General features: G+C 42.9%; 1 protein-coding gene across 9 annotated transcripts in view; it reads left to right on the forward strand.

Annotated features, from left to right (window-relative positions):
* Positions 1-27,649, forward strand: part of ATP8A2 (ATPase phospholipid transporting 8A2) — a 325,668-nt gene that overhangs the window by 175,878 nt on the left and 122,141 nt on the right. For all 9 annotated transcript variants that reach the window (XM_060273823.2, XM_060273822.2, XM_088668267.1 and 6 more), the window contains 2 exons: positions 5,938-6,121; positions 10,565-10,675. In XM_060273823.2, coding sequence (XP_060129806.1) covers positions 5,938-6,121; positions 10,565-10,675 — 295 coding nt within the window. The remainder of the gene's footprint in view (positions 1-5,937; positions 6,122-10,564; positions 10,676-27,649) is intronic.

Genomic DNA, 27,649 nt, shown 5'->3' on the forward strand with positions numbered 1-27,649 from the left:
GCTTTCAAGGAAGCCGGGTATCAAATTATCATGTTTTGTGTTAAAGACATTAATGTATTTAAATGTGTTATTTTAATCCCTGTTGCAACATAGAAACAGGAGGATATAATAGCAGCATCTGTTTAAAGCACAGCTTCCCCTCTCACCTTCACTTTTCACAAAAGTACTCATAAAGATTACGCAGCAGTGGGGAAAACACACTGCACTAAAATTTCAGGGAAGAAGGAAACAGCACATAAATCACACGTGGGATTTGATTCATTTCAATTGTTTTCTTATCCATTTGATGCAAATTAGTGCAGGGAAAGAGCCAGATGTGCTAAGTTTTGTATATATGCATACTTTTTTGAACAGCCAGTGATTATTGGGCTGGATCTCGAGAGTGTGAGTAATCCCACACAACTAAGTCCATTTTCACCAGAGGCCCTTAAAATACATCTGCCAGATAATGTCATGTTGACCTTTGTTCAGAATGTTCAGGTGTTAATGTTCTTCTCGTCTTCCAAATAATACCTTCACCTTTTCCTGTTGTGGATCAATACTCTGCCTGCCCCCAAGATGCTGACTCTAAGAGCTTCTAACACAAAAACACATGCCATAATAACAAAAGAAACAATACCCCCCAACAGTTTAAAAGGCCGTAGATTGTTTAAATAGCCAAAAAGCCTGGGAGAAAAGGAATGCTTTACATAAAGATATGAACTTCCCAGGAGAGAGCATTCCACAGATTCTCATGTTGCTGCCCTCCAGACTTCTTACAGAGGAGGCACATGGAGAAGGGGCTCGGATGATGATCACAGGGTTTGAGTTGGTTCATATGAGGAGAAGTCCTTGCGGTATTGTGGTCCTAAGTCGTTTAAGGCTTTATAGGTCAAAATCAGCACTTTAAATTATGCCCAGAAACTAATTGGCAGCCTTTGTAGTCGAGCCAGGATTGGCAGCATATACTCAAACAGTCTTGCCCCGGTGAGCAACCTGGCCATTGAATTCTGCACTAGCTGAAGTTTCTGAACCGATCCGTGTGGCATCTCTGCCGCATTAACAACTTGGGACCAGTTTACCTGCAATATCACTTTGCCCCATGTAATAAATATGCCCACTCAACCGCTTCAGTCCGTGGAACTGGCTGCAGGTGCCACATTGTATTTTAGTGTGGCAGCTCCTACACTTTGGAACTCCCTGCCTATTGACATCAAGCAGTGACTGCAAATTAGTATGTACCACAGCAGAGAGAAGGCTGGCCAGCATGAATGATAATATTAATAATTTATTATTGATACCCCGCCCATCTGGCTGGGTTTCCCCAGCCACTCTGGGCGGCTTCCAACAAAATATTTAAATACAATGGTCTGTTAAACATCAAAAGCTTCCCTAAACAGGGCTGCCTTCAGATGTCTTCTAAAACTCTGGTAGATGTTTTTCTCTTTGACATCTGGTGGGAGGGCGTTCCACAGGGCAGGTGCCACTACCGAGAAGGCCCTCTGCCGGGTTCCCTGTAACTTGGCTTCTCGCAGCAAGGGAACCGCCAGAAGGCCCTCGGAGCTGGACCTCAGTGTCCGGGCAGAACGATGGGGGTGGAGACGCTCCTTCAGGTATACTGGATCGAGGCAGTTTAGGGCTTTAAAGGTCAGCACCAACACTTTGAATTGTGCTCGGAAACGTACTGGGAGCCAGCGTTATCTCCCTGCTGTGATAGTTTTCATACACAGGAGCATTCACTACCACAGTTCCCCCTCCCCACCTGCTGTCTCAAGTGAAACAGTCCAGAATGCTATCACTTCCGATTATTATCTTACTCTGCGTAATGTGTAAGTCAGCTCTGATATTCCATAATTTCAGTCTGGCAGTGCAAAGCAATAAAAAGGTTTATGTTTTTGGCATAGTCTTTCCAGATTCATTTCCTATCTGGGTAATAAAAAGAATGCCGAGCAACCACTACTCCAGTTTACAATAACTCAGATAAAGAAATCATGTTAACAGCAGTGTGTGTGTGTGTGTGTGTGTTTCTGAGCTTCCCCTGTACCCTGAGAAGGAATGGTTCAGTTTTCCCACTAAGCAAAGTGCATGCACAGAATGATCTCAGGATATACAATGAAGCCTCTGTCATTTGGACCTTGCTTATTCCCAACCTGCTACTTTTTTTTTTTTTTTTGCAAAAAGGGTCAAATCCCCACTGGGTTTCAAATAAGGCAAGTTTGAATAATTAGCCATCTGGCTTCCACCAGGATGTCTGGCACAGAAAAGATGCAGCCTCACTCCTGGGTCTCTTCTTCTTCCAGTCAGGCTACCTCCTCTTGTTCCTGAACTGATCACCTTCCTTTCTGAGCCCCCCCCCCCAACCCCTGCGTACGTAACCTTTGAGAAGCTCCCACACAGGAGCTGCCTGGCTTTAGGGAAGGAGGCATCAGTCTATTTCCAGTCTCTGTGTCAGTTTTATATGGGCTTCTTCATAAGTCCCCTCTGTCTTATTTTCGGAGCAATCTGCAAATTATTGTTATTTTAATTAAATACAATAATTCACATTGCTTTTCCGTGAAAGATAAGAATTCAAGATTTGCATCCTTGCACATATTTTATACTAGATGTGCATTTTCTTGTATATATGCTTCCTAAAGGAGCGTCTCCACCTCCATCATTCTGCCCGGACACTGAGGTCCAGCACCGAGGGCCTTCTGGCAGTTCCCTCGTTGCGAGAAGCCAAGTTGCAGGGAACTAGGCAGAGGGCCTTCTCGGTGGTGGCGCCTGCCCTGTGGAACGCCCTCCCAACAGATGTCAAAGAGGAAAACAACTACCAGACTTTTAGAAGACACCTGAAGGCAGCCCTGTTCAGGGAGGCTTTTAATGTTTAATAGATTATTGTGTTTTATTTTTCTGTTGGAGGCCACCCAGAGTGGCTGGGGAGGCCCAGCCAGATGGGCGGGGTATAAATAATAATAATAATAATAATAATAATAATAATAATAATAATATATTATTATTATTATTATTATATTTTAACCTAATAATACATGGCTCTATAAGCACTTGGGAATGTTCTTAAAGTTGGAAAAGTGTGAAAACTGAAGGATAACTGGGTTCCAATCCACCATATGAACCCTAAAATCTTCTTCCTGTATTGCATGGTCTGCCACTGAGCTGCGTCTCCTTACCAGCCTGTGTGAAACTTGATGTTCAGCTGTGAGGAAGCTGAAGTTATGCAGCTGGTAGAAAATCCCTTCCCTAAATTTTAACATCAGCTGAGAGGATGTGCTTCCAACCTGGCAACTGGGGTTGGGGTATCCCCTAGGGCAGCAGTGGATCTTTACAATCTCCCTCTCTTCGTTATACAACAAAGGGTCCAGTGTGCTGGGGACCAGCTATGTGAAAATGTACCTCGATACCATTTGCATGTTTGTGATGCCCAAGGGTTTTAAACAAAATTTGGCTGATTGACTCTACTCTTATGCTGAGCTGTGTGCAGACAAATTTGAGGCATTGGCCCCCATCACCCAAATGTGGGTAGTTGCGATTTGTACACTCAGGATGGGGAGCCAGTGGAACCATGTGTTGTTGGACTACAACTGCCATCATCCTTTACCATTGGCTGTGCTGGCTGGGATTGATGGAAGGTGGACTCCAATCACATCTTGAGAGCCTCAGGTTTCCCATTCCTACGGTAGAGTAGGTAAAGGTAAAGGAAAGGTTAAAACTATTTCTTTTAGTGAATGAATTTATTTTGCTTCCTCCTCCTCCTCCTCCTCCTCTTCCTCTTCACACTGAAATATGACTTGAAGATAGTCAAATGCAAAAATGATTAAGATCTCAAACCTATGAAAAGCTGATTTGGCAATGGAGGATGCGCTTCATTGTGAATTAATTATCACACTGATGTGGGTAAAAGGTAGCTGGCTCTTCTCCTAGCTCACAGAACACCTAGGACTCCTAAGTGATTTACTCCACATATACATGCCTCTGTTTTGGCTCAAACTCTGTCTGGATTTTTCACTTTGAAAAGAGGTTGCAAAGAGGGATGAAGCTAGACCATAGTTTTGGCAGCATCTTATGAGCAACACATAAATGTTAGACTTTAACACTAATGAGCTTCAGCGTTGCCTTCATCTCATTTTATAAATTTAACAGCTCTGTGAAATTATTAGTAACGAAGTTTATAATTTTTCCTTGTTTTTCAGTAAGACTGAGCCAAATCATTTTATAATATTTCAGCATGAGGGCTTAATAAGCTACCCAGTGTGAATTCCACACACGGACAATATTAAGAATAAAATGTGTTTTTTAAAAAAATTAATGGTTGGGCAAATCTCCCTGACCCCTAGTCTTATCTTCTGCATGAAAGCCTTTCCAAAGACAAAAGTAAGTGCTTGAAGGTTATTTGTATAACTTCCTGGTTAATTAAATGTATATCCAAAGTACTCTGAGAAACTGTGACTTCCTAGGGAGGAAATCATGCAGATTCATAACTTTGAGATGATTGAGGTTTACATGGGAAAGAAGTTGCCTTGATTAATGTAATGACCTGAACAATAAGTTGGTGAGTGAATACTTTAGCATACAGTGGGACCTCAGGTTAAGAACTTAATTCATTCTGGAGGTCTGTTCTTAACCTGAAACTGTTCTTAACCTGAGGTACCACTTTAGCTAATGGGGCCTCCCACTGCCGCTGCCATGTGATTTCTGTTCTCATCCTGAAGCAAAGTTCTTAACCCGAGGTACTATTTCTGGGTTAGGGGAGTCTGTAACCTGAAGCGTCTGTAACCTGAAGCATCTGTAACCTGAAGCATCTGTAACCTGAGGTACCACTGTACAGGGGAACATGAGCCGCTCCCCCTCCCCCCCAAGTTATTGCACTCTCAAATCCCACCAGACCCAGCTATCATGGCCCATGGTCAGCAATAATGGGAATTGTAGTCCAGCAGTATCCAGAGGACCACAGATTGTGTTGCATCAAAACTCCTCATATTGCAGTCTTCCTGCTCAAGAAGTTACTACTTTTGCTGTTCAGTATAAATAATAATAATAATAATAATAATAATAATAATAATAATAATTTATTTGTACTCCACCCTTCCCGGTTCAAAAACCCGAGCTCAGGGCGGCTAACAACAAATTTAAAACACTTAATTGTAATACAATAATACAATATGGCACTCGTGTGGGTTATACTACTGAAAACATAGACTCCGAAACGTAGTTGTTGGCAAGAGTTCCTGAAACACCTGCTGAGATGCAGAGCAGAGAATGCAGTGAAGGGAACTTTCAGACTGGCTGCTTATTGAGCATCAATGCTGATACTTTTGTGTGGAGGTTAGATAAAATTGACAGCTAGTGTTTGCTGCCCCACATTTTCCACTGGAAATTTCTGTCACTTTTCTTATCAGACTTTTTTTTATATATATATAAAAGGTGATGGGATTAATTGCAGTTAAAAATCCAGGATGGCAACCAAAATTATGTGAGAATTAACACACAACGTAATGTTCGCCCTAAGTTAGTTTTGTGGGCCAAGTGTTGCCGTCTCAGTTTGATACCTCTCATTGAAGCAACTGGGGAATTTGAACTTAGTCGTGTGTAGCGATTAAAAATAAACTTTTCTTAGTTACCGAATTTTTTTCAGTCTGGTATTTCTGATGAGTATTACATTCACGTATACAGAGCCATTTTCATAGTTCTTAAAAAGCTACTAAGCATTCGCGTTTGTTACCTGTGCTCATGTTATTTATTTACAAAGAAATAAGAATACAGTGCTTTATTTCTATATGCGTTTGAGGGGGAAGGAGGATTTGGCATGCACTCTATAAACTTGATGTGTTGGATCAGGAAACATTCCAGTTACTGCCCTTTTTATATGTCTAAATGTAGATTACAGCTGTCCCTCTGGAAAGTCATACATATAACTTAGCATGTGGGGAATTGACCAGCGTTTTCTCGTCTCCTTCCTAGGGTGTCTCCTCTGCAGAAGTCTGAAATAGTAGACATGGTAAAGAAGCATGTGAATGCCATCACCCTGGCCATTGGGGACGGTGCCAATGACGTGGGGATGATCCAGACAGCTCACGTTGGAGTGGGGATCAGCGGCAATGAAGGCATGCAGGCGACCAACTCCTCCGATTACGCGATAGCCCAGGTTAGAGTCCCGCAAGCGAGCAGCTGTCATATCCTGTTGAAAGAAGCATTGGCTGCATGAGCAGGATGAACACCTCATTGCTGACCTAGAGGCCAAGCAGATTTTCCTCTCTCTTTTCCGTTTGAGGCTGCAGCCTTAAAGCAGATATCTCACAAGTGCTTAGGATCCTTTCCATGGTGCCGGGCCATGAGCCATCTTCTCCTGAAGGATTAGGTTTCTCCTTACTTGCCACTGTACTTCAGACTCCAGTAACTGGGTAGAGAGAAGATAGTCATTACAGCTGCTGAAGCTCTGCTAATGATATATATGTAGATATATTCTTCCCTTTGACTAGGACACCTGTTGGTGGAGTATATTCCTGTTCGTCAATAGTAAATGGCGCTCTCGTTTTTCTTTTCAGTGACTTCAGGAGAAAACTATGAAGGATAGCTTATGATTTCTATTCTAGTTCTTAGGTTGCGGCCCATAGGGATCAGGAGAGAGCAGTCAGCGATGGGTGAAATTTGCCTTTTGGAAGAGGGTTGCATCAATGATTCAGATATTCTCTAAACTTTGAATGCAATTTCCTTTAAGGACAAAAAATTAAAATGTAGAAAAAGGTTGTCTATTAAAAAGAACTTAATAAAGTGATACTGTATCTTAATGTATTGCTGTAATATCTGCAATGTTCAAACATACTTATCGTGCCAATCGTCTTGGAGGCTTAGCTTTATTGATTTTAATATCCTGACCACCTCCAGATGACCTGTTTGTTGAGCATTCATTCTGAATTGCTGCACAAAGCTTAAGTGGAGGTAATATTATATACAGTCTTTACTGAGCATTTGTTCTTATTGGTTTGCAGGGCAGGTACATAACAATTTGGATTCTTCCTGCATTCAACCCGGTTTCCTTGCGGGGTGGAAATGTTTCAGTGCCTCTCCCTGTCACTTTCCAAACTGCGCAAAGCCTGTTGGGTTTCTTTTTTGAAGTGGGCTTGTTGCATTAGGGTGACAGAGTGCTTTAATCTACTTTAAATGCGCAAACCTAAAGTTCTGGCATGAATTATTCAGACACTCCCACAAAATGCTGACAGTCTGGAGGCACCCCTTATCTGCTGAAGAGAAACAGATATTCTTTTCCTTTAGGCAGATGCTACGCAGCAACCACAAGCAGCACAGGAGCCCCAGATTGAATAGTTCCAACTGGTGTCAATGCTTACCATAGCTCTGAGTCTGATTCTCACTCAGGGGTCCCATTCACACCCCACAGTAAGCCCATTAACCGTGGCTTGCTACAAATGAGCAGCATGCCAGTGCATGTTCCTGAATCAATTTATACCACCCTTCATTGAGCTGAGAGCCTGGCTTCCCTGTGACATGCAAAACAGCATTTTGGTTTGGAGAAGGGTTGGTGGAGTGTATTTGCTACCCTGGACTTCAGGAGGAAGGGTGGGATATTAAAATAATAATAATGATAGTAATTGTTGTTTTAAAATGTGGTTTTTCTGCATTCCTCGATGAGCTGTCAGGAGCCACTGGCTCCCCCCCCCTGTTTTCCCAACCCTACACATCAACATGCAGGTGACTTGCTCTGAAAATAAGAGTCACCCTTCATTGTTAAAACCTCCATGCTTTCACTATAGTTGTTACTGCAGAGAACCTCGACAGCAGGATTCAGCATTCCCATCAAGGTCAATTTGTCTTTTGGAATCTCCTCCCACCTTAACTCTCATCCTGGCATCATGTTTCCTGTTGTTGCATTTCTCTGCAGTAGCGACTACAGTGGAATCATGGAGGTTTAACACTGAAGGGTGACTCTTATTCTCATTCAATAATTAGCAGGTGGAAAATGCAGCAGTGGGTGGGGTGCTTTTAATGTATTTCTCTTCCCTCTTGGTTTTAATGCATCTATGTAGGGGGTTCACTGTCTATTTGTTGGTTGTAATTTGCTTTGGGTTGCCTGGACAATATAAAGCGACTGACAAATGTAATAAATAAAACAAAACAAATGCAAGGGAAACTTGACCTGAGGCCACAAAGAATACGTTCCTTGGGTTGAAAAACAACAGAGTACATCTTTTGAAAACATCTCTTGCCTTCCAAGTTGTGGAAATTCTCCACCAGCTTGTTTATAGTGTCTAGAATTTCTTGAGGCAGTGCAGAAATTGGATGCAGATTTTATTGTTATCCAAAGGAGGAATCTATTATCCTCAAGAAGGGATCACTTCAGTGATTCAGCTGCTAATAGAGAACCTTATTAAATGAATATTGGCCTCATGTTTCCTGAAGAAGACTGGATTATATTGCTTTTCCTCCACTTCACATCCTTCATTTCATTGAGATAATGAGTGCTGGCAGTCTCTCCAATGCCTGAGGCAAGCCCTGGCTGGCCGCCACCTTGCGGTTCCAACTGCCATGTGATTGATCCTGCAAGGTGACAAGCACCACCGGTCTGATTCAGGGCTCAATCCCACATTACTCTTTCATGCACGCACACTAGGGATGGACAAACCTGTCCATTTCATTTTTTCTCATTTTCCCAGTCTTGGAAGTTTCATTTCTGTGCCTCATTTCTGTGAAGTTTTTCTTTTAGAAGTCTGCATGAAAATTCTTACGTATCTCCCCTAATGCACTTCCTTTTGTATAACATTTTGTCCTTTATATGCATTTTTTTGTAAGCAAATTTCCTATATGAATTTTCGTGCAGTATTTTCACTTGTATACAGATTTGCGTGTGTGTACACACTCCCCCTAATGTACAGGGTTTTGTATGCAATTTTTTAATTGGAGAAGTGTGGGTTTTTGAAGATGCTTTATCCCAAGTCAGACCACTGGTACTGTCCACCTTGAATGACGGTGGCTCTCCAGGGTTTCTAACAGGTTCATAGCCCTGCATGGAGCATAGCTGCCAAGTTCTCCCTTTTTTTAAGGGAAATTCCTTTATGCTGAATAGGCTTCCTCGCGAGAAAAGGGAAAACTTGGCAGCTATGGCATGGAGTTGCCAAGGATTGAACCTGGGACCTGCTGAATTCAAAGTTGATGCTCTACCACTGACCCCTCCCCTTTCCCATAGCTATGGTTTGGTTCATGTATTGGTTTGAGAATTACAGATTTCTCTCCCATCCCTAACATATGCATTTCACATATGCCTATATGAGAAAGCAAATATGTATGTATATTCAACATGCAAATGGAGCATTACTGCCATGATATCAGGAGTGTCAGGAGCTGGATGAGGGATTGCTTTCTGATGAGTATTTAGAGACCATCAAAAACAAATGAAATCTGCATCGTATGCATTTGTGGGAAATAGAAATCCTTGTCCCTTCCCCATTTTGGATCTCACATTCTCTCAGTTCCACCAGAGTCCAGGCTTGTGTGTGTGTTCTCCAGTCTTGATCAATTCTAGAATACCTGAGGCTTCAGAAGAGTTTTTGTTCCTACATTTTTGCTATAGACTGAGGAAAGTGCCTTGAGAGCCAAAGTAGTGTAGTCGATAGAGTAGCCGTCACCAAGCTGGTGCCCTATAGACATTTTGGACTAAAACTCCCATCAGACGGGAACTGACTCCAAAACATCTAGAGGTCACCCACAGAGGCTGAGTTAGTGTACTTGATTTGCATTGGGGAAGCAGGGTTCAAAACCCTGCTCATCCATCAGTCATTCTCAGTTGCCCTGGGAAAGTCATGATAAGTTAACCCATATTAAGGGATGTTTTGAGGGCTATTTGGAGGGGGAAATGCTGTATACCGTAGCAGCCTGAGATTCTTGGAAGATGTGATAAAGCTGGTAGCCAATTTTCATAAAGCAAAGAAAGAAGTAAAATTCAAAATGGTTCTGAAAAATGTAGGGAACATCAACAAACTAGTAATTTGCCCAATGTGTTTTAGTTGAAACAATCCTCAGAGGCACAAGAATTCAATTTTTTGAGGTTTTCTAGTAAAACAACATCTCTCTGGGGATCTCATTAGTATTTTATTAAAGCTCCCTACATTTTTCAGTACCGTTTTGAGACTTGCCTCTTTTTCTTTAGTATCTGGCACTGCCCTCTTTTTCTTGGTCTACCAAGTCTCATAGGCCATGATGACTGGGGTTGTCATCCTATACACACTTGCCTGGGAATAACCCCCACTAAACACCGTAGGACAAACTTCTGAGTAAACATATACTGTATAGGTTTGCACCAGTTATGCTTTAATTCTGGGCACACAGCCCTGCTCTGACTAATCCAAAGACTTCTCGGAAGTCATACAGCGATGGAAAATGAGTTGCATGGATTCACCATAAATGCAGGTTTTGCATTGTGTATCTCCCACTACATAAGATTTGTGTAGAGCTGGATAATGTGTAACAAAGGCTGATCTAGCAATAGAGAACTTCAGTGGCTTTCACCTTGTGTGTAGACTCTAGCTTGCATCTCTCTACAATGTAATTTCATTGTTGGCCGTTTTTCTTTCTCCAGTTTTCCTACTTGGAGAAGCTGTTACTTGTCCATGGAGCCTGGAGTTACAATCGAGTAACAAAATGCATATTGTACTGCTTTTATAAGAACGTGGTTCTGTATATTATAGAGGTGAGTACAACCAGGAGTATTCCTCTTCCCCCACCTGCCCTGTTATTTGATTATAGTAACCCGGAAATTACTGTTAAACAGTATGTGATGTGCTTCATATATAGTTATCTGTACATTTCATAGATTACAAATCAATCACCTGGGTGGCATTACTACGATATATAGTAAGCTGCTTGTGTGAGCCTGTCCCCACAAGGCTCAGGTATGTGCACATCCTCTATTCACATAACCTTGCATACATTCACCGCGTCCCACAGCCAAAGGAAGTTCCAAAGTGAGGCACAGAAAAATGAAACTCCAAAATACAATTCACAACTAGATATCCATATAAAGGTTTGAATCAAGTATTGTGTAAACACAAAAGCGTCCACTTTGATTATTATTTACAATCTTGTCGCTTAATATATATTTGTACTGCTATATTTCAAAGTTCAACAACAATGCAAGCATAAAATGGGCAGGATGTGAAGAGGAGGAGACGCTTGCATGAACCTGAGGTTTGCTCTACCATGTAGACAGCCTGCTTACCTGGGCCACAGGTGAACCATCCCTCACTCTTCTGCTTAACTTCAATGGAGTTTTAATGAGGTTTCTTGAAGAATAGTTCTAATCAGCACCATGTAACTGAACCACACTGGAATGCCATTTTTGAAGTCACCATCCTGCCTTTAAAAAAAAAAATCCTCTTAGTAAAGGAGGAGATTGTTCTAAATGATGAAGCTTGAGGATAGCCAGACCGAAAAGTTTCAGAGGGCTACTTTTAGAAAGGGAACAAGTTTGGGTTAAGTAAACAATGAGGAAATGTCTGACAAAAACCCCCAGTGCCCTCTGCCCCCTCCCCCTCCTGAGATCTCCAGGGTCATATTTCAACTTATTTCTCAACCCATCAAAAAATGTAAATGCCTTCTCTAGAATGCAAACTGGTAGCAGCTCATAATAACTTTTCGCTAGAACTATATTCTTATTGAGTTTACAGTATGCGTTTTCAACTGTTTTAAAGTTTCCACTGTCCTTTTTAGTTATTATGTTAGGCTCTGATTTTATTAATTTACTGACTGTTTACTAACTGTTGATACACATAAAACATTGTTTCCTTGATTCTGGTGACTTTGCAGATGTCATATAAATCCCTATAGCATTAGAAGGAAAACTCTTTCCCTTGAGAGGGGAGCTCTGGAAGCAATGCACATCCTGTTTGAAATCAATAGTAAAATGCTCACTGATTTTAATGGCTCTGGACTATAAGCTCCATATAATTAACAAGTCAGGAACAGAAACAAAACCGAGGGATGCTCCTTTTTTGTCAGGTTTCATTTATTCTGGCATTCATTGAATGCATTGCTTAGGTGAGGCAAAGATACATAGGTCTTGTTCATGTGTTACTCTAAGCCAGTGTTTCCCAAACTTGGGTTTCCATCTGTTTTTGAACTACAGTTCCCATCATCTCTGACCACTGGTCCTGCTAGGTAGGGATGATGGGAGTTGTAGTCCAAAACCAGCTGGAGGCCCAAGTTTTTAGGAAACACTGGCTTAGAGTAAGCCAGAGGAATAAGCTTCTGCACAATCTAGGCCATAGCTGCCAAGTTTTCGCTTTTCTCGCGAGGAAGCCTATTCAGCATAAGGGAAAATCCCTGTAAAAAAGGGATAACTTGGCAGCTATGATCTAGGCCTCATTTTGTGAAGCATGTAGATTCAGGGGGAAATCATGCTCCACGATGAAGAGCCTAAGTTAGATCATTTAAATGACATGTCAAGTTATCCTTACTTCCGTTTTTAGGAAGAAAGGGAAATCTTGCTATGAAATGTGGTTTATGCAATCAAATGTCATTGTAATCCAAAGACGTCCAAGTGGTAGTCAACTCTGATACACATTTTTTGGCCTCCCTTTGAAAATGTATCCAGATGTCACTTCAGCCGTCTTAACAACCTCTAATTTCTATTGCTGCTGGTGACAGTTTATTCTATATTTCAACCCCCTGTTGTGTAAGGAAAATTACATCTGAATTGCTCAAGGGTTGCCCCTTCCATGACTTTAATCCATGATTGACTTGTTTTTGGATTCCTAATTTAGTATGTTAATCCCAAGAGTTGTCAAAGAATCAGTCACCAAGATAAATCCATGCAAGTTTTCGTTGCCTTGCTGTAATGTATTCTGCACAGTGGCTCATAAGAGAGGAGTCCATCCTTACTGAAAGCTTTTGCCTTGAGAACTACATAAGATTTTGTGAATGTTCAACTGGAAACGATCAAACAAATACCTTTTCTTACTTTTCATTTCTCCAAAAAAAGAGAGACATGCTTCACATGACACAATTCGTCATGCTTCAGCCTTAAATGTACAATGATTATGAATGAATTGGGTTCCTTAGATGAATCCCCAAATCCTGTGAGCGCCCAATAGATTGTATATCTGCACATACCAGTGCATATAGCAAACATTTTCAGCGCTGTGATTTTGATAATTTTTTTTTAGTTGAGAGGGTTGTGTATAGCATCACAAGTTCCCTGGGAAGGGACAATGCTGGACCAGCCATGTGAAGGAAGTAATATATGAACTGGGTGTTCCATGCCTTTTCCTGCTTGCTCAATTTATCCTCAAAAGGGGGGGGGACAAGTGTGGCTTCTGCACATTTGAGGGTTGACACAGAGCAGGGACCTGTGGCCCTCCAGATGTTGCTGGAATACATCATGACCTGGAAGCTGTACGCCAGCTCCCTCGGCCAATAACGCGAGATGAGCGCCGCAACCCCAGAGTCGGTCACGACTGGACCTAATGGTCAGGGGTCCCTTTACCTTTTATATCATCCCTGACTGTTGCTCGTGTTAGCTGGGGTTGGTGGGAGTTGGAGTCCAACAGGTTCCCCATCTCTGACACAGAGCACCCAACTCTGAATTACTTATTCCATGGGGCTGTGGCACCAAAGTAAGGATGGAAATACCTGCCAATTTTTCAGTTTCTTTTTTTCCAGTCTCCACATTTCTTCAGCAATTTGCAAATGTTTCGCAATAAAATCCTCATGAAAATTCTTCAGCACTGTACTGTGAATTTCACCTGTAAAAACGTTTTCCATGTTGTTTTGACTAAAGTGCACATTTTTGCAAGTAATTTCTCCTAATATAATGCATCTTTGTATGTTATTTTCACCAATACTCTCTTTTGTGCACACCTTCCCCTAATATACACATTTTTATAAACTTTGGTTGGTTGGAAAACTGCATCGCAAAATTCAGAAAAGTGTGAATTCCAAAGTATGGGTGCGTTCCACTTCTCATGTTGTTTCAGAAACTGCAAATTTGATAGATTTTGTTTTAAATGCAAACTGGTTTGAATCCCTTCGCATCTCTACCTCAGGGCCATTCCATGTGAAAGTATTTTTGAATGCCTGAATCCTGGCTTAGATTATCGTATCTTAGTATTTATAACTTTATATTTTTTCATTCATGCAGCATCATAAGTTGCTTCTGAACGCAAAATACCTAGCACAATGGAAATAATTATCTGAATGAAATACAGGGAGTAAGTGTCTAGGAATTCTGGGGTCCTTAATGCTCTGGCCCTGTGGTCAGTTAGTTAACATAACAATTGTCAGAGTGCATTTGTAAAATAATTTCCTTCTCTTTGAATGTTACAATGTAAACCACATATATGAAATTACTGTCTGACAGAGAGAATTAAGTGACAGACTCCTGCCAAAAGGATTCAGGGGCATATTGGACCAATTAGCCTGTAATTCTGTTTTGAATTCAGAAGCTCTTTCTTGATTCCATTTTTTTTTTAAAAAAAACTGCCTTGTCAGCATGAAAGTATCAAAACTCAGTGAGAAATTGGGTATATTTGATCATTCTCAGAGAAGACTGGGAAGAGTGAGGAAACCATAGCTGCCAAGTTTTCCATTTTCTTGCGAGGAAGCCTATTCAGCATAAGGGAAAATCCCTTTAAAAGGGATAACTTGGCAGCTATGGCGGGAACTGTCGTTCTGATGTATCATATTGAAGTATTGAATCAAACTGCGGCCAAAACAGATGGGAGAGTTTCAAAATCAACCTTCTTGTTAAAAGGAAATCGTATCAGCCTATGAGAAAGAGACAAATGGGTACCTTTTACTAGATCAGCCTTTGCTAACCAGAGCCCCTCCAGATGTTTTGGACCACAACTCCCATCAGCCCTAGCCAGCACTGGCAGCTGCATTTTAAACCATCTTGAGGGCCCCAGATTGGCAAAGGCTGATTTAGACCATCTGCTGCTGCTGAGAGGCTCAGAGACTCTAAAACTGGTTTAATTAAAAAGTTGCGCTACCTCTGGTTTCAACTGAGCAAGACCTACCCATTAAAAAAAATATTTACAAATCCTTTTATGTGTAATGTAATGGTATTATCATTGCAACCTTGGAACATGCTAGTAGCAGCGGAGTCTAGGGCCATCCCAGCAACCCTTAACAAACTACAGTGCCCAGAATTCTTTGGGGGGGGGGAAGAAATGTGCTTTGAGTGTGTGCATTAAAGATATCGCGTGTACACAGACCATGATTTCAGTATCATAAAAAGAAATATTTTTAAGATGCTTCAAAATATTTGAAGGGGAGGGGAGCTGAACTGTACTACCTGCCTTCAGATTTTTATCAAAAAGAATATGATCGGCATCTAAGATGTTGTCACAGTTGCCTGCAGAAAATTTTGCCCAGTGGGGTAACTTAGATAAGCTGCCAACAAAAACAGGCCATTGCGGCGTGCTTTTTGTTTACGTAATTATAACTTGGGACATCTTGGGTGCACTGCGAGAGCATCAGATTAGCTCCACTAAACTACCTGCATCACCTGGACCTCAGTGCTGCCTGGACCCGCTACCACCTTGTCCAAGGGGCAGCAGCTCCACTGCCAGGAGGCCAGTGCCACCATACCACACTGGCCACTCTTGCATCTAGATGCGCAATGACGTGCTGTTGTCATGCTAGGCACCTGTGCCATAGGTTAGCCACTCACAGCTTTGCACTTGGAAATTTTTCAGGTTCCTTAGCAATCAAGGGGGAAGCATAGGACAGAATCCCATCATTCAAAAGGAATTGTGTTGTGTATAAACCTATGGGCCCAGGGGCTGTCTTGTTTTTGTTAAGGTTGGTCATGTTTTTGTTTGAAGAGCAGTTTATATTTTAAAAAAATAATACTTAAATGCGTTTTTTATAAGAGTCTCATCCAAATAGCAGGTTGGAAAAGCCCAATGTAGTATGCAAAAGCTGTACTATTAAAGCAGCAAGTTACTCTGCTGCAAACATTTAAGGTCTGGATTTTTACCACTAAAATTCTTACTCTAATTCACTTGAATGCAGACTAATAATTATGCACCTCAATCCAGTCTTGCTAATTAACCACCAGAGATGTTTATTTTATTTAGGGATTTATTAAAGGCATATATAACCCAGTTTTTGAATGCAGGCATAAAATTTACTGCACAGCGCATTGAATCATAGAATTGCGGAGTTGGAAGGGATAAATGCAATGCAGAAACCTCATCCTCCAGCCTTTGCTTAAAAACCTCCAAGGAAGGAGAGTCCGTCACTTCCTTAGGGGAGTCTGTCCTACTGCCGAACAGCTCTTGCCACTAGAAAGTTCTTCCTTATGTTTAGTTTGAATCTCATTTCTTGTAACTTGAAGCCATTGGTTTGGCTACTACGAAGAGAAAACAAGCTTGCTCCATCTTCCATGTGACGGCCCTTTAGATATTTAAGATGGCTATATCTCCTCTCAGTCTCCTTTTATCCAGGCTAAACATACCCAACTCCCTCAGCTGTTCATTGTAAGGCTTGCTTTCCCATTGTCATCTACAATCTAAAAGACATGACACGAAAGGAAGAATGATTGAGTGGGAGAAAGGGGGGAAACAAACTCGAGTAACCGTTTTTTAGGTTACGGAGTTCTTGTAGTAATCAGCTGAAGAAAATGGATTTCAAGGAATGGAGGAGTAAAAGGTTGGTGATCTTTAAACAGAGCCTGTAGTTTCATCTCTCTCTTCCTCCTGTTGTCTAATGAAATGACAGTTGTAGATTACAATTGAGGGAGGTGCCTAATGGCCCTGATATTTCAGCAGAGCAGATGGAGAGACCCTAACATTCTCAGATGCTAGAACAAACCCCAAATATCACATTAGAGTAATTTTTCTTCATCTGAATGCTGGGAAGAGAGGTGTGCATGGACAAAAGGGGCCTGTAGGTCTGACATTGTGGTTGTGTGTGAATGTGTTTAAAAGCTGTGTACATATTTTCTTTAAACATGCAATCATTTTTAATTATTTTTGTGTGAACCCCATTCTATCCTCAAAGCTTAGAGCAGCTTAAGAAACTAGCTTGACTAAAGGTGATGGCATTTTACCATTTATTTTTATTGGCTGGCATCTATTTTATCTGGCATTAAGGACATTTATTCTCTATGTGCCTGTAGAAATTTCTAGAGGGGGAGGTTTCTGTAGGGGACCGACATAAATTTTATTTTATCTGCGCTTCACACACACCCTACTCCCCAATTCTAATTATTGTATATTTGGAGATGCAATTTCATCCTCATTGGTCAAAGAAACAAGGCAAGTGATCCATCTGAGTGCGAGTCTGTATTAACAAACAGCGTTCCAGTGTTGTCACTGGCAATGACAGTCCTTGGCAGGGGCAGACATACTCAGTGAGAGGTAGACTCTAGGAGCGAAGACATGACCCTCACCAACCTTCACTTGCCAAAGGGTGACAGGCTATCCCTAGTCTGACTAATTGGTGCATTGTATCAGAGGAGGGACTGATTTGCTTCAGCTGGTGTTCATTAAACTGAAACAGTGAAAGTACCATATGTAATGCTTTGTCCCACCAGATGTTATATATCCCGCTGTAAGCATGCATCATCTAAGACTATATTCCTGCTCAGTTGCTGGAATCTTCGAAGGAGTCACTGTTAGTGTCCCCCATGGCTTGGATACATGGTGTTTAACCACAGGTAGCCATGCATTCAGTATTGCATCCCCAATGTTGTGGAATTCCTTCCTGCATGAGATTAGAGGGGACCCCCTCTCTGTTGAATGTGCAGTGCTCACTGAAAACATTTATTTTATTTTTATTTATTTATTTTATTGTAGTTTAAACTCAAGCTTTTGATAACATTAACCATAACATCCTTCTGGACCGTCTAGAGCAGTGGTCCTCAACCCCCGGGCCACGGACCGGTACCAGTCCGTGGATCAATTGGTACCGGTCCGCCCAAGGAACATTAAATACAATTAAATTAAAATTATTAAATCAAAACAATCTAAATAAAATATAAATAATCAATGCCCCCCCCTCAGCGGGCCACGAAACAATCAACGCCCCCCCCCTCAGTGGGCCGCAGTAAAATTATCAAACGTTGACTGGTCTGCGGCGATAAAAAGGTTGGGGAGCACTGGTCTAGAGGGTCTGGGAGCTGGGGGCACTGTTATACAGTGGTTCCGCTCCTTCCTCCTGGGCTGTGTTCAGAAAGTGGTGGTGGTGGATGAGTGTTCAGACACTTGGCCCTCACATGTGGGGTGCCTCAGGGTTCTGTCCTCTCCCCCATGCTTTTCAACATCTACATGCAGACGCTGGGAGAGATCATCAGGGGGTTTGGGCTGGGTCTTCATCAGTATGTGGATGATACCCAGCTCTACCTCTCTTTCAAATCAGAAACAATGAAGGCGGTGAAGGTCCTGTGTGAGTGTCTGGAGGAGGTTGGAGGATGGATGGCGGCTAACAGATTGAGGTTGAATCCTGACAAGACAGAAGTACTGTTTTGGGGGGACAGGAGGCGGGCAGGTGTGGAGGACTCCCTGGTCCTGAATGGGGTAACTGTGCCCCTGAAGGACCAGGTGCGCAGCCTGGGAGTCATTTTGGACTCACAGGTGTCCATGGAGGCGCAGGTCAATTCTGTGTCCAGGGCAGCTGTTTACCAGCTCCATCTGGTATGCAGGCTGAGACCTATCTGCCCATGGACTGTCTCGCCAGAGTGGTGCATGCTCTGGTTATCTCTTGCTTAGACTACTGCAATACGCTCTACATGGGGCTACCTTTGAAGGTGACCCAGAAACTATAACTAATCCAGAATGCCGCAGCTAGACTGGTGACTGGGAGCGGCTGCCAAGACCACAGAACACCAGTCTTGAAAGACCTACATTGGCTCCCAGTACGTTTCTCGGCACAATTCAAAGTCTTTGTGCTGACCTTTAAAGCCCTAAACGGCCTCAGTCCAGTATACCTGAAGGAGCGTCTCCACCCCCAACGTTCCGCCCAGACACTAAGGTCCAGCGCCGAGGGCCTTCTGGCGATTCCCTCACTGTGAGAAGCCAAGTTACAGGGAACCAGGCAAAGGGCCTTCTTGGTAGTGGCACCCGCCCTATGGAATGCCCTCCCATCAGATGTCAAAGAGAAAAACATCTGCCAGACTTTTAGAAGACATCTGAAGGCAACCCTGTTTAGGGACGCTTTTAATGTTTGACAGACTACTGTATTTTAATATTTTGTTGGAAGCCACCTAGAGTGGCTGGAGAAACCCAGCCAGATGGCAGGGTATAAATATCATCATCATCATCATCATCATCATCATCATCATCATCTCTTGTACACCACTGAGAGACAACTGAATAAGCAGTTTACAAATTGTTGAAATAATAAATAAAATTATTTTGCCAAGCCCTGACTCTGTGTCAGGACTAGGCCATGGGCAGTGGTCTAGAGACAGCCAGAAATTAGGAACCAAGAGACAAGGGAAATCAAGGGAAGAGACAAGCATTTGAGAGTAGCCAGGAAGCAGAATCAGAGGCAAGCCAGCTGTCGAGGCTGAAGAGCAATTGAGATTGGAAGGCAAATCAGGAGGTGTGGCCTGCAGAACAAAGCACTACCAAAGAGCAAGACAAGAAATGCTAGAACTTGGGACAAGTTTGTTGCTCAGGCAGCATTCCAATGAGGAAGCCCGCATAAATGTCTTCCTGCTCAGAAGGAACCAGTGGCCAGTCTTGGCATAGCCAGTCCAGGAGCTTCACCCCTAAGAAGCTTCTTGCCACAGCTGTTAAAAGCACAAGAACCATGTTTTCCCTAGCTGTCAGTCCTAAGCCGAAGCCATTACCCACTTACCCAGGAGTATGCCCCATTGAACATTGAGACATACTTCAGAAGTAGACACTGTGCTATAAGTTAACTGCACAGGGTGTTATGATGAGCACCCAGACATCAGTTCCTGCACAGAAGGAGACGTGCCTCAGCGTCTTTGCAAAGTTTTCACATTCGGCATTTGCCATTTGGAAGGAGCTCCAATGTTGTGCTCACATGGCCCCGAGCTCACCACCACTTTGCCCTGCCCTAGCTCTGTCCAAGTGAGCTGCTGCTGGTTGTCAGAATACTGCAGCCAGAAGCAGTGTCCAGACAGAAATGTCCAGGAAAATGTGGACATATGGCAGATCATGTTGTTTTTGCCAGCCGCTTTTCTTCAGAAATAGTTTTTAAATGTCCAATTTCTTTGCGATTTTGCAAAAAAGAAAAGAAAAGCTCAGCGGTATGGCAACTACCCTACTTTAGCAGGCTGCTTCAGTATGTCCAAGGAAGCTGGCGGAGCTACTTAATGCCTTCTGGGCCAAAACAAAACTAAAACTTTGCGTGTTTTGCTATCTCATGCCCTCGAACCAAATCTGCTATTTAAAAAGCAAGTTTAACCATTCTACCCATCTGTTCCCTTGCCTGAGACTGATAGGCTAGACATCAGTAAGCAACGAAAAGGCTGCAGACAACTGGAGTGCTGTAATCTTATACCCCAGTGTTGGCTTCCAGAAACGGTTCTCTCTTCCCAACCCCCACCCCACTTCTAACCCCCAGGTCTTCCTTGAGCTCTAATGCCAGATGCACAGAATGATGTGGCTTATTAACCCTAGTAGTGGTCCCTTGCCAACCATCTGCAAATGGCTGTGCCAGAAGATCCTGTGGGTGAAATTGAAATGGCCCCAGCGCTGCCTGAAGCAGCTCTTCTGAAAGCGGTTTGACAGCCAAGGAATCAAGTGCCAATGGAGCCATCATCTGGTCAAGTGCTGCTTAAGAGGCCAAACTTAAAACTCACAACCCAGAGGGGAAACAGCAGCAGCAGCAGCAACAACTCCATCCCAATTTGCTCTTGGGTAGCAGTCGCCTTAATGGCTGCAAGTTGTAAGGGAGGGAAGTTAAGAACAGGGCGAGCTCTGGAAATGTCTGCCTGGCCTTGAGCATCTTATATATAATTATAATTATTATTATTATTATAATAATCTTATGCTAAGTGCACAGTCAATATTGATGAACTCACACCTGCTCTCCATGCACTTCCTTTAGATTTTGAACTAGAAAGTGGTGCCTGGAAGGAGTTGGACTACAACAGCCCTTGCCAACCTAGTGCCCTCCAGATATTTTGGACTACACCTGCCATGCTGGCCAGGGCTGATGGGAGACATGGTTCGGAACATCTGGAGGGCATCAATTTGGTGATTGCAGAATTAAATGCCTTGAGTCCAGGCTTAGGAAGCCTCTTACATGAATGCTGTCTGACTAATCAACCCCTAAACCTCGCCTCCATTTCAGTGGGGGGGGGGGCTTGGTGCATAAGGAGAGGAGATAACATCCCTCCCCAGCTGCGGCTCCCCCTCCCCTACAAATACCCTCTGTGTGGCATTTAGGCTTGAAAAGAGGTGTTCGGGCTTAAAACACCCTCCCAAGGACTCCCAAGTGGAAGGTGGTTCTCAAGCCTAATTGCTGTGTGCAGGATTGGAGGGGTGGGAAGGAGAGGAGCTGTGAGCCAGATGGGCATTGACCCCCGCCCAAGTCACATCCAGCCCACATAGCAGTGGTTCCCCATCACTTCTCTAGAGAGAGCCAGTTGTTGCCTATATTCCAGGCATGCCATCAGGTGCCTTTTTTAAAAAAAGAGCATGACCTGATCAGGATTCTTTGGTTCCTTTTTTTAAAGAAGGAAAGTCTGTACTTATTGTAATTTCAGAGTTATTAGGATACTCGTTTAGACACTACTTTGCAGAATTGTACAGTAAACCTGTTCTCACCTTCCAGCACTCTGGCCAATGTGTGGGAGCAACAATTGATGTTTAATTACCAGTAACCACCAAAAAAGATAAAAAGCAATAGATCTCCTAATTGATGGAAGCTGGTGGACGGAGACTTGCTATGGGATAGCATTACTCCGGCAGTGCCCCCTCTTAGAGAAGCCCTCAAATTATGTAGTCATTTCTGGAATCTTTTGTGATTATTTTCTCTGCAAACACCATTTTCGTGGCCCGCTGAAGTCTGAATTGTGTGATTCTAACCTGGAGCAGCTGATATGTTGAGAGTCTTGCCTTGTAGCCAGGACAGTAATGCTGGATTTATTGAGCCTTTTGTTTTTGTTTTCCAGTTTAAAGGTTTTATTTTTAATACAAATTCCAAACTACAACATTTATTTCACCAATAGTTTTAAGAGGGGTGATTATAAAATTCCAATATTTATTCTGCAACTCAAGTTACACAGGCAAAGGGCAATATTTCTACATGTAGCCACAGTATTAATCAGGCCAGTTTTAAATTCACCCTGTTTTCTCAGTTTCTTATTTTCATTTAATATATGCATGTTTATGCACAATTTCCCTTAACATGAGTATTTATGTGAACATTGTGTGGATGGACAAGTGCATCATAAAATTCAGCTAAGTGTATTTTGGTTTTCATATTGTTTTGGACAGTGTGAATCTGATAGATTGGGTTTTAAATGCAAACTGATGGGTCTCTGACCCTCCGTGAATTAGGGACTTCCCCTGCATGTGAAGACAGGCAGATTAAGCAGTCAAGAGAGACCGATAGTGGGTCCAACAGTCAAGAAGACAGTTTCTACACATGCTATAGAGGGGCAGAAGGGGCAGATGGAGCTCGCCAACCTGGGAAGGTAGCCTGTCTAGGAGAAGGAAGACTCTGATCCTAAACCTCCGCTCCCTTGCAGGGTATTTTTGAGAGAAGAAAGTAAGAGTAAACCCTACACAAAGAAAGTAGGAGGAAACCCTACACAAAGAAAGTAGGAGGAAACCCTACACAAAGAAAGTAGGAGGAAACCCTACACAAATCCAAAGTGGAATCCCTAAGACAGTTGGATGGCGCCTTGTACGTCTCTTTCCGGCAAATCCTGAAGCCAAGCTGGTGCCAAATGTATTGCTCTGCTTTCCTTTGAACCACATCAGCAAGGCTGAGAGGGTAGTCTTGTCTGGGCACTGCAGGATAAGTTTACCAGATTTTTTTCAATGAATCCGGGAACACTTTTCAACTTTAATGGATTTTGTATGGGGACCGATTTGTACATCTGGGGACTGTCCCCAGGGAAACGGGGACATCTGGTAACCTTAGTCCAGGACCTACATTCACACTGCCCAGGCTTGCGTTCTGGAAAGGTCACTTTAGTGCTGCTTGACTTCATCCCCGGAGGCACACACCATTGTCTCTTGAGACAGATGGATGCCACAATGCAATGTGTGCTATTGGGCACTTCTAATTAGAAGCCTAGGACTTCCCTATTTGATGCCAACATAGAAGAGCCCCTATTGATCGGGCCAAAGACTAAATGACCAGCATCCTGCTCTCACAGTGGCCAGAAAGTTGGGAAAGCCCACATGTCGGACCTGGTTGCAGGAGTGCTCTGCCTACTTGAGAACCCCAAGCAACTGGTATTCAGAGGCATACTGTTTCTGATGGTGGAGGTAGAACATAACCAACATGGCTGGTTTGTATCAATAACCTTACCCTCCACGATTATCATCGCCAGATATTTGCTTGGAAAGGAGCTTAAACCTCTGCAGCAAAACGCCCTGCAGCAAAATGTGCAACAACAGCAAGCCAAGAAACCAAACAACACCCGCCCTGATATATTTAGGTTTGGGGAATATTCCCTCTTGCTATGTGTGCTCAGAAACTTTAGCCATCTCCTTTCCCTGACAGCTGGGGGAATGCCTTCAGGATGACAGATTGTCAGTGCAGTCAGTGACTTGGAATGTGTCATGTGTGTATATTTTTAGTTGGAAAGGAATGAGTGAGTCCCTTTTGCGCCTTGGCATCTTGAAGAAACGTAAGATGAAGAGACGCTTCACGCTCGTGAAAGGCCCATGCAAGAATCCAGCCTATTGTCTCTGCTGGGATAGCGTCAGATGCTTTTTATAATTCTCAGCTGCTTTAAAATGCTGTTGTAAGAGAGAAATGACTTGAGATGAATCAGCCTGCAGCAATTTGCACAGGTATAGGTTAGTGACAACAGTTGATATATTTATTCACCGTTCATGCTGAGTAACTGTTGCGAGAGAAGAGGATACCAGACATTTCTTTTTCTTGCTCTCTTCCATGGATGAGATGTAAGGGAGGGACTTTAACTCAGTGGTACAGCATCTGTTTAGCACGTAGAAGCTCCCAGGTTAATTTCCAACATCTCCAGTTAGGCCAAGGAGAGACCATGTCTGAAATTCAAAGTGCTGGTATTGACCTATAAAGCCTTACACAACTCAGGACCTCAGAAATGTAAGGACCGCCTCTCTCCAGACAAAACCAACCTGGACCCTGGACTTGTCATCCGAGGCCCTTCTCTATGTCCTCCCTCCTGAAGAGGTTTGGAGGGTGGCAACACGAGAACAGGCCTTTGCTGTGGTGGCTCCCTGTCTGTGGAATGCCCTCCCCAGAGAGACTTGCCTGGCACCATCATTACATGTCTGTAGGCGCCAGGCAAAAACATTCCTCTTTACCCAGGCTTCCAGCTTTAAAATAATCTATGGCCTGTTAAATGTGTGTTGGGTGGGCTGTTACTACAATTGTTTTATTATTACACTGACTATTATTATCCTTTGTGTTATGTTTATATTATCCTATTCCATAAAATAAGTTCATAATGTTGTACACCGCCCTGGGATCTTTTGATAAAGGCCGATATATAAAACCAATAAATGATAAAAGCTTGGGAGCCTTTGCCAGTTAGTGGAGACAGTACTGAGCTAGGTGGGCCAATGGCTTGACTCGCTGTGAGGCAGCTTTCTTTATTCCTGTTTGTTTGTTTTTCTGGGTCACATGGGTGATATGCTCTCAATATATGTGTGCAGGTCTGGAGAGAGAGAGAGAGAAACCACAAGAAAACCTTAACTTACTGTATTTTTTCATGTATAACACTCCCCCATGTATAAGTTGACCCCAATTTTTTTGGACCACAACAAAAAAAATGGGGGGGGGAATACGCTGCCACCGTAAATAGCACGCCCAGTTGCTGCAGCCACAGCCAATCGTCAGCAGGCCTTGCCACAGCAACCAATCACACGCCTAATCACCGCTGCCAATCTTCTGCTGGCTGCTGCTGCCACCAATTGTGCCCAACCCCTGCTATCCATGTGTAAGGCGACCTGCAATTTTTGCCTATTATTTCTAAGGAAAAACATATCGTCTTATACGCGGAAAAATACAGTACTTGGCATAGAGGGGGCCCCAAACGGGGGGGACGGGACGGGACACAAGGGCTTCTGCATTTTCAAAGGCTGCTGCCCACGAGCTGCAGACTCCTGCTCAGATTGTTTGAAGCCCCATGCAGTGTCTTGGAAATGAAAGGGATCTAAATGATCTTAAACGGCACATCTGTTCTATTACTTAGTTCCATGCCACCACCACCCCCCCAAAAAAAACTTCTGGCATTTGCATTTACAAGTACAGTCAGGCTTCTGGTGATCAAAAGGTGGAAGTTGTTGGTTTGTTTTAATTAGTATTAGTAGTACATTTTCTGCCATTATGCAGATGAGAAGATAATGGTGCAGAGGACTCGTATCACTTGCCCCAAATCACATCTGTTGAAGCACGCTTGGTCATCCTGTGCTCCTCTAAGGCAAGATAAATCTCTTGTTCCTTGGGGTTATGGATGTTGCCAAAGGATATGGGGCATTTGTGGTCACTAGGCTCTCAAGCAAGATGAATTATTTCCTTTCTAGTATTACAATGGTTTCCCCTCTAAGAAGGTTACGTTTGCCTTTCAGACATCGCCACATTCTTTTAACTGCGAGTCCTGCAAACTTAAAGCATGCCGCCGGAAATATAACAAGTGCAATCCCTTGTATACAATTGCCTGGGAAAAATGGAAGCCTCGAAGTTAATTATTAATCGACTCAGAAAGATTTCCAGGCATACTTTGCTGATAAAGCGCTTGCTGCATAGAGAATGGGATTGTGTATCTGCGAGGAATGGAAGGAAAAGAGAAGAGCTCTCAACTCCATTTTGGCAATGTAACCTTCAAGAGGCTGGTTTGCCTGTAATAACCACAGCTCCAGAGAGCTGATTGCAAAACACTGGGAGACAATCTCAATCAGGAATATTTCTGCCGCTGGCAGTCAGCACTGACAAGAACCTTTTCAGTTGCTTAAAAATGGCTCGCAGCAAACTCCTTTCCCATTGACACACTCCTGGTTTTAAATTCCCAGCAAATATTAATTATTTCACACAGCCCAGCTTTGCACAGAAAAAAACCCATGCGGTTCATCTTTGTAAAATGATGTAACTATCTGTAAGTATTCCCCCCCCCACACACTCTCTCGCTCTCCATTGCCTATAGTGCTGTTTTCATTAAAGTAAAAGTAGCCTTGATAATGAAACTGCAACAAGTTATTGGAAAGTCTGGAGGAAGGAGGAAAAAATGGGAGCGGAAGCACTGTAGTCAGTGGTAGAACACAAGCCTTGCATGCAGAGGGTCCAAATTAAATCCATGGCATCTCTGGTTAGCAGGTGATAGGAGCAGGCTCTGCCTCTCAGAATAGATATTAGATGAACAAATATCTTCTCCTCTAGGGCTGAGAGAGAAATCCACTTCACCATTTAAATCCAGTTCACCATTTACAGTGGTACCTCTGGTTATGAAGTTAATTCATGAAACTGTTCTTAACCTGAGGTACCACTTTAGCTAATGGGGCCTCCCGCTCCCGCTGCGCCGCCACCACACGATTTCTGTTCTCATCCCGAGGTAAAGTTCTTAACCCGAAGTAGGCTACTATTTCTGGGTTAGCGGTGTCTCTAACCCAAAGTGTTTGTAACCCGAGGTACCACTGTAAAAGGAAACCTACCTAATCCACACTTTCCAAAGCAAGAAGCAAACAGAAACACGGCCCTCTTTTGAAATGCTCACTTCTCTGAATTTTGCAGTACAACTAACATGCAAAGAAATGTATACATTAGTGTAAAGTGTGCATATGAATGCATAGATTAGTGAAAATAGCATACAAAAATGCACGATATTGTAGAACGTTAAAAATGACATTATTTATTATGGGAGATCGCATTGGAAAATTGTGTATATTACTCAAAATTGCATGCAAAGATTGTGTATTAGGAGAAATTTGCACTGGAATGCCAATGAATTTTCATGAGGATTCACAAACTGATGTGGCTGGTTGAAGGCAGCTTCCCTCTGTCTATAGAAGTGCAATCTAACTTACCTGCTTACAACCTTAACCTACACACAACTTGGTTATGGCTCATGGCTTGTTTGGAGTGAAATAAACCACAAGATATAATACTAAGCCAAACCAGTAGTGGAATGAGCTGGAGAGAAGTGACATACCAGCATTTTTCTTGCTGTTAACAGGCTTGTTCATTCACACTAAGCCATTGTTTGCCTTAGTGGTGTTGTGTGAACCAGGCCAGTATTTGACAGCCATCCAAAACAAGTATGGAATGTGAGCAAATCCAAAGGGGCAAAGTCAGGAACTCTTCCTTAGAATACACCTTACAAAGTTTCAGAGACAACAACAGCAGGACACAAATGGTTTCACAGCTGAATGTCTCAGCCTTGCCCCCCAGAAAGGGTTAGCACAACATTAGGAATTCAAGGCCAGTTGGGTATTACCGGTACTTTTCCTAGTGTGGCAGATGAGCTGGATAATTGCAAGGGGACACAGTTAGCTGACTACACAGCTTGTCTGGAATAACTTCA

This window comes from Zootoca vivipara, chromosome 4 (assembly GCF_965207765.1).
Source record: "Zootoca vivipara chromosome 4, rZooViv2.hap1.1, whole genome shotgun sequence".
Classification (NCBI taxonomy): Eukaryota; Metazoa; Chordata; class Lepidosauria; order Squamata; family Lacertidae; genus Zootoca; species Zootoca vivipara.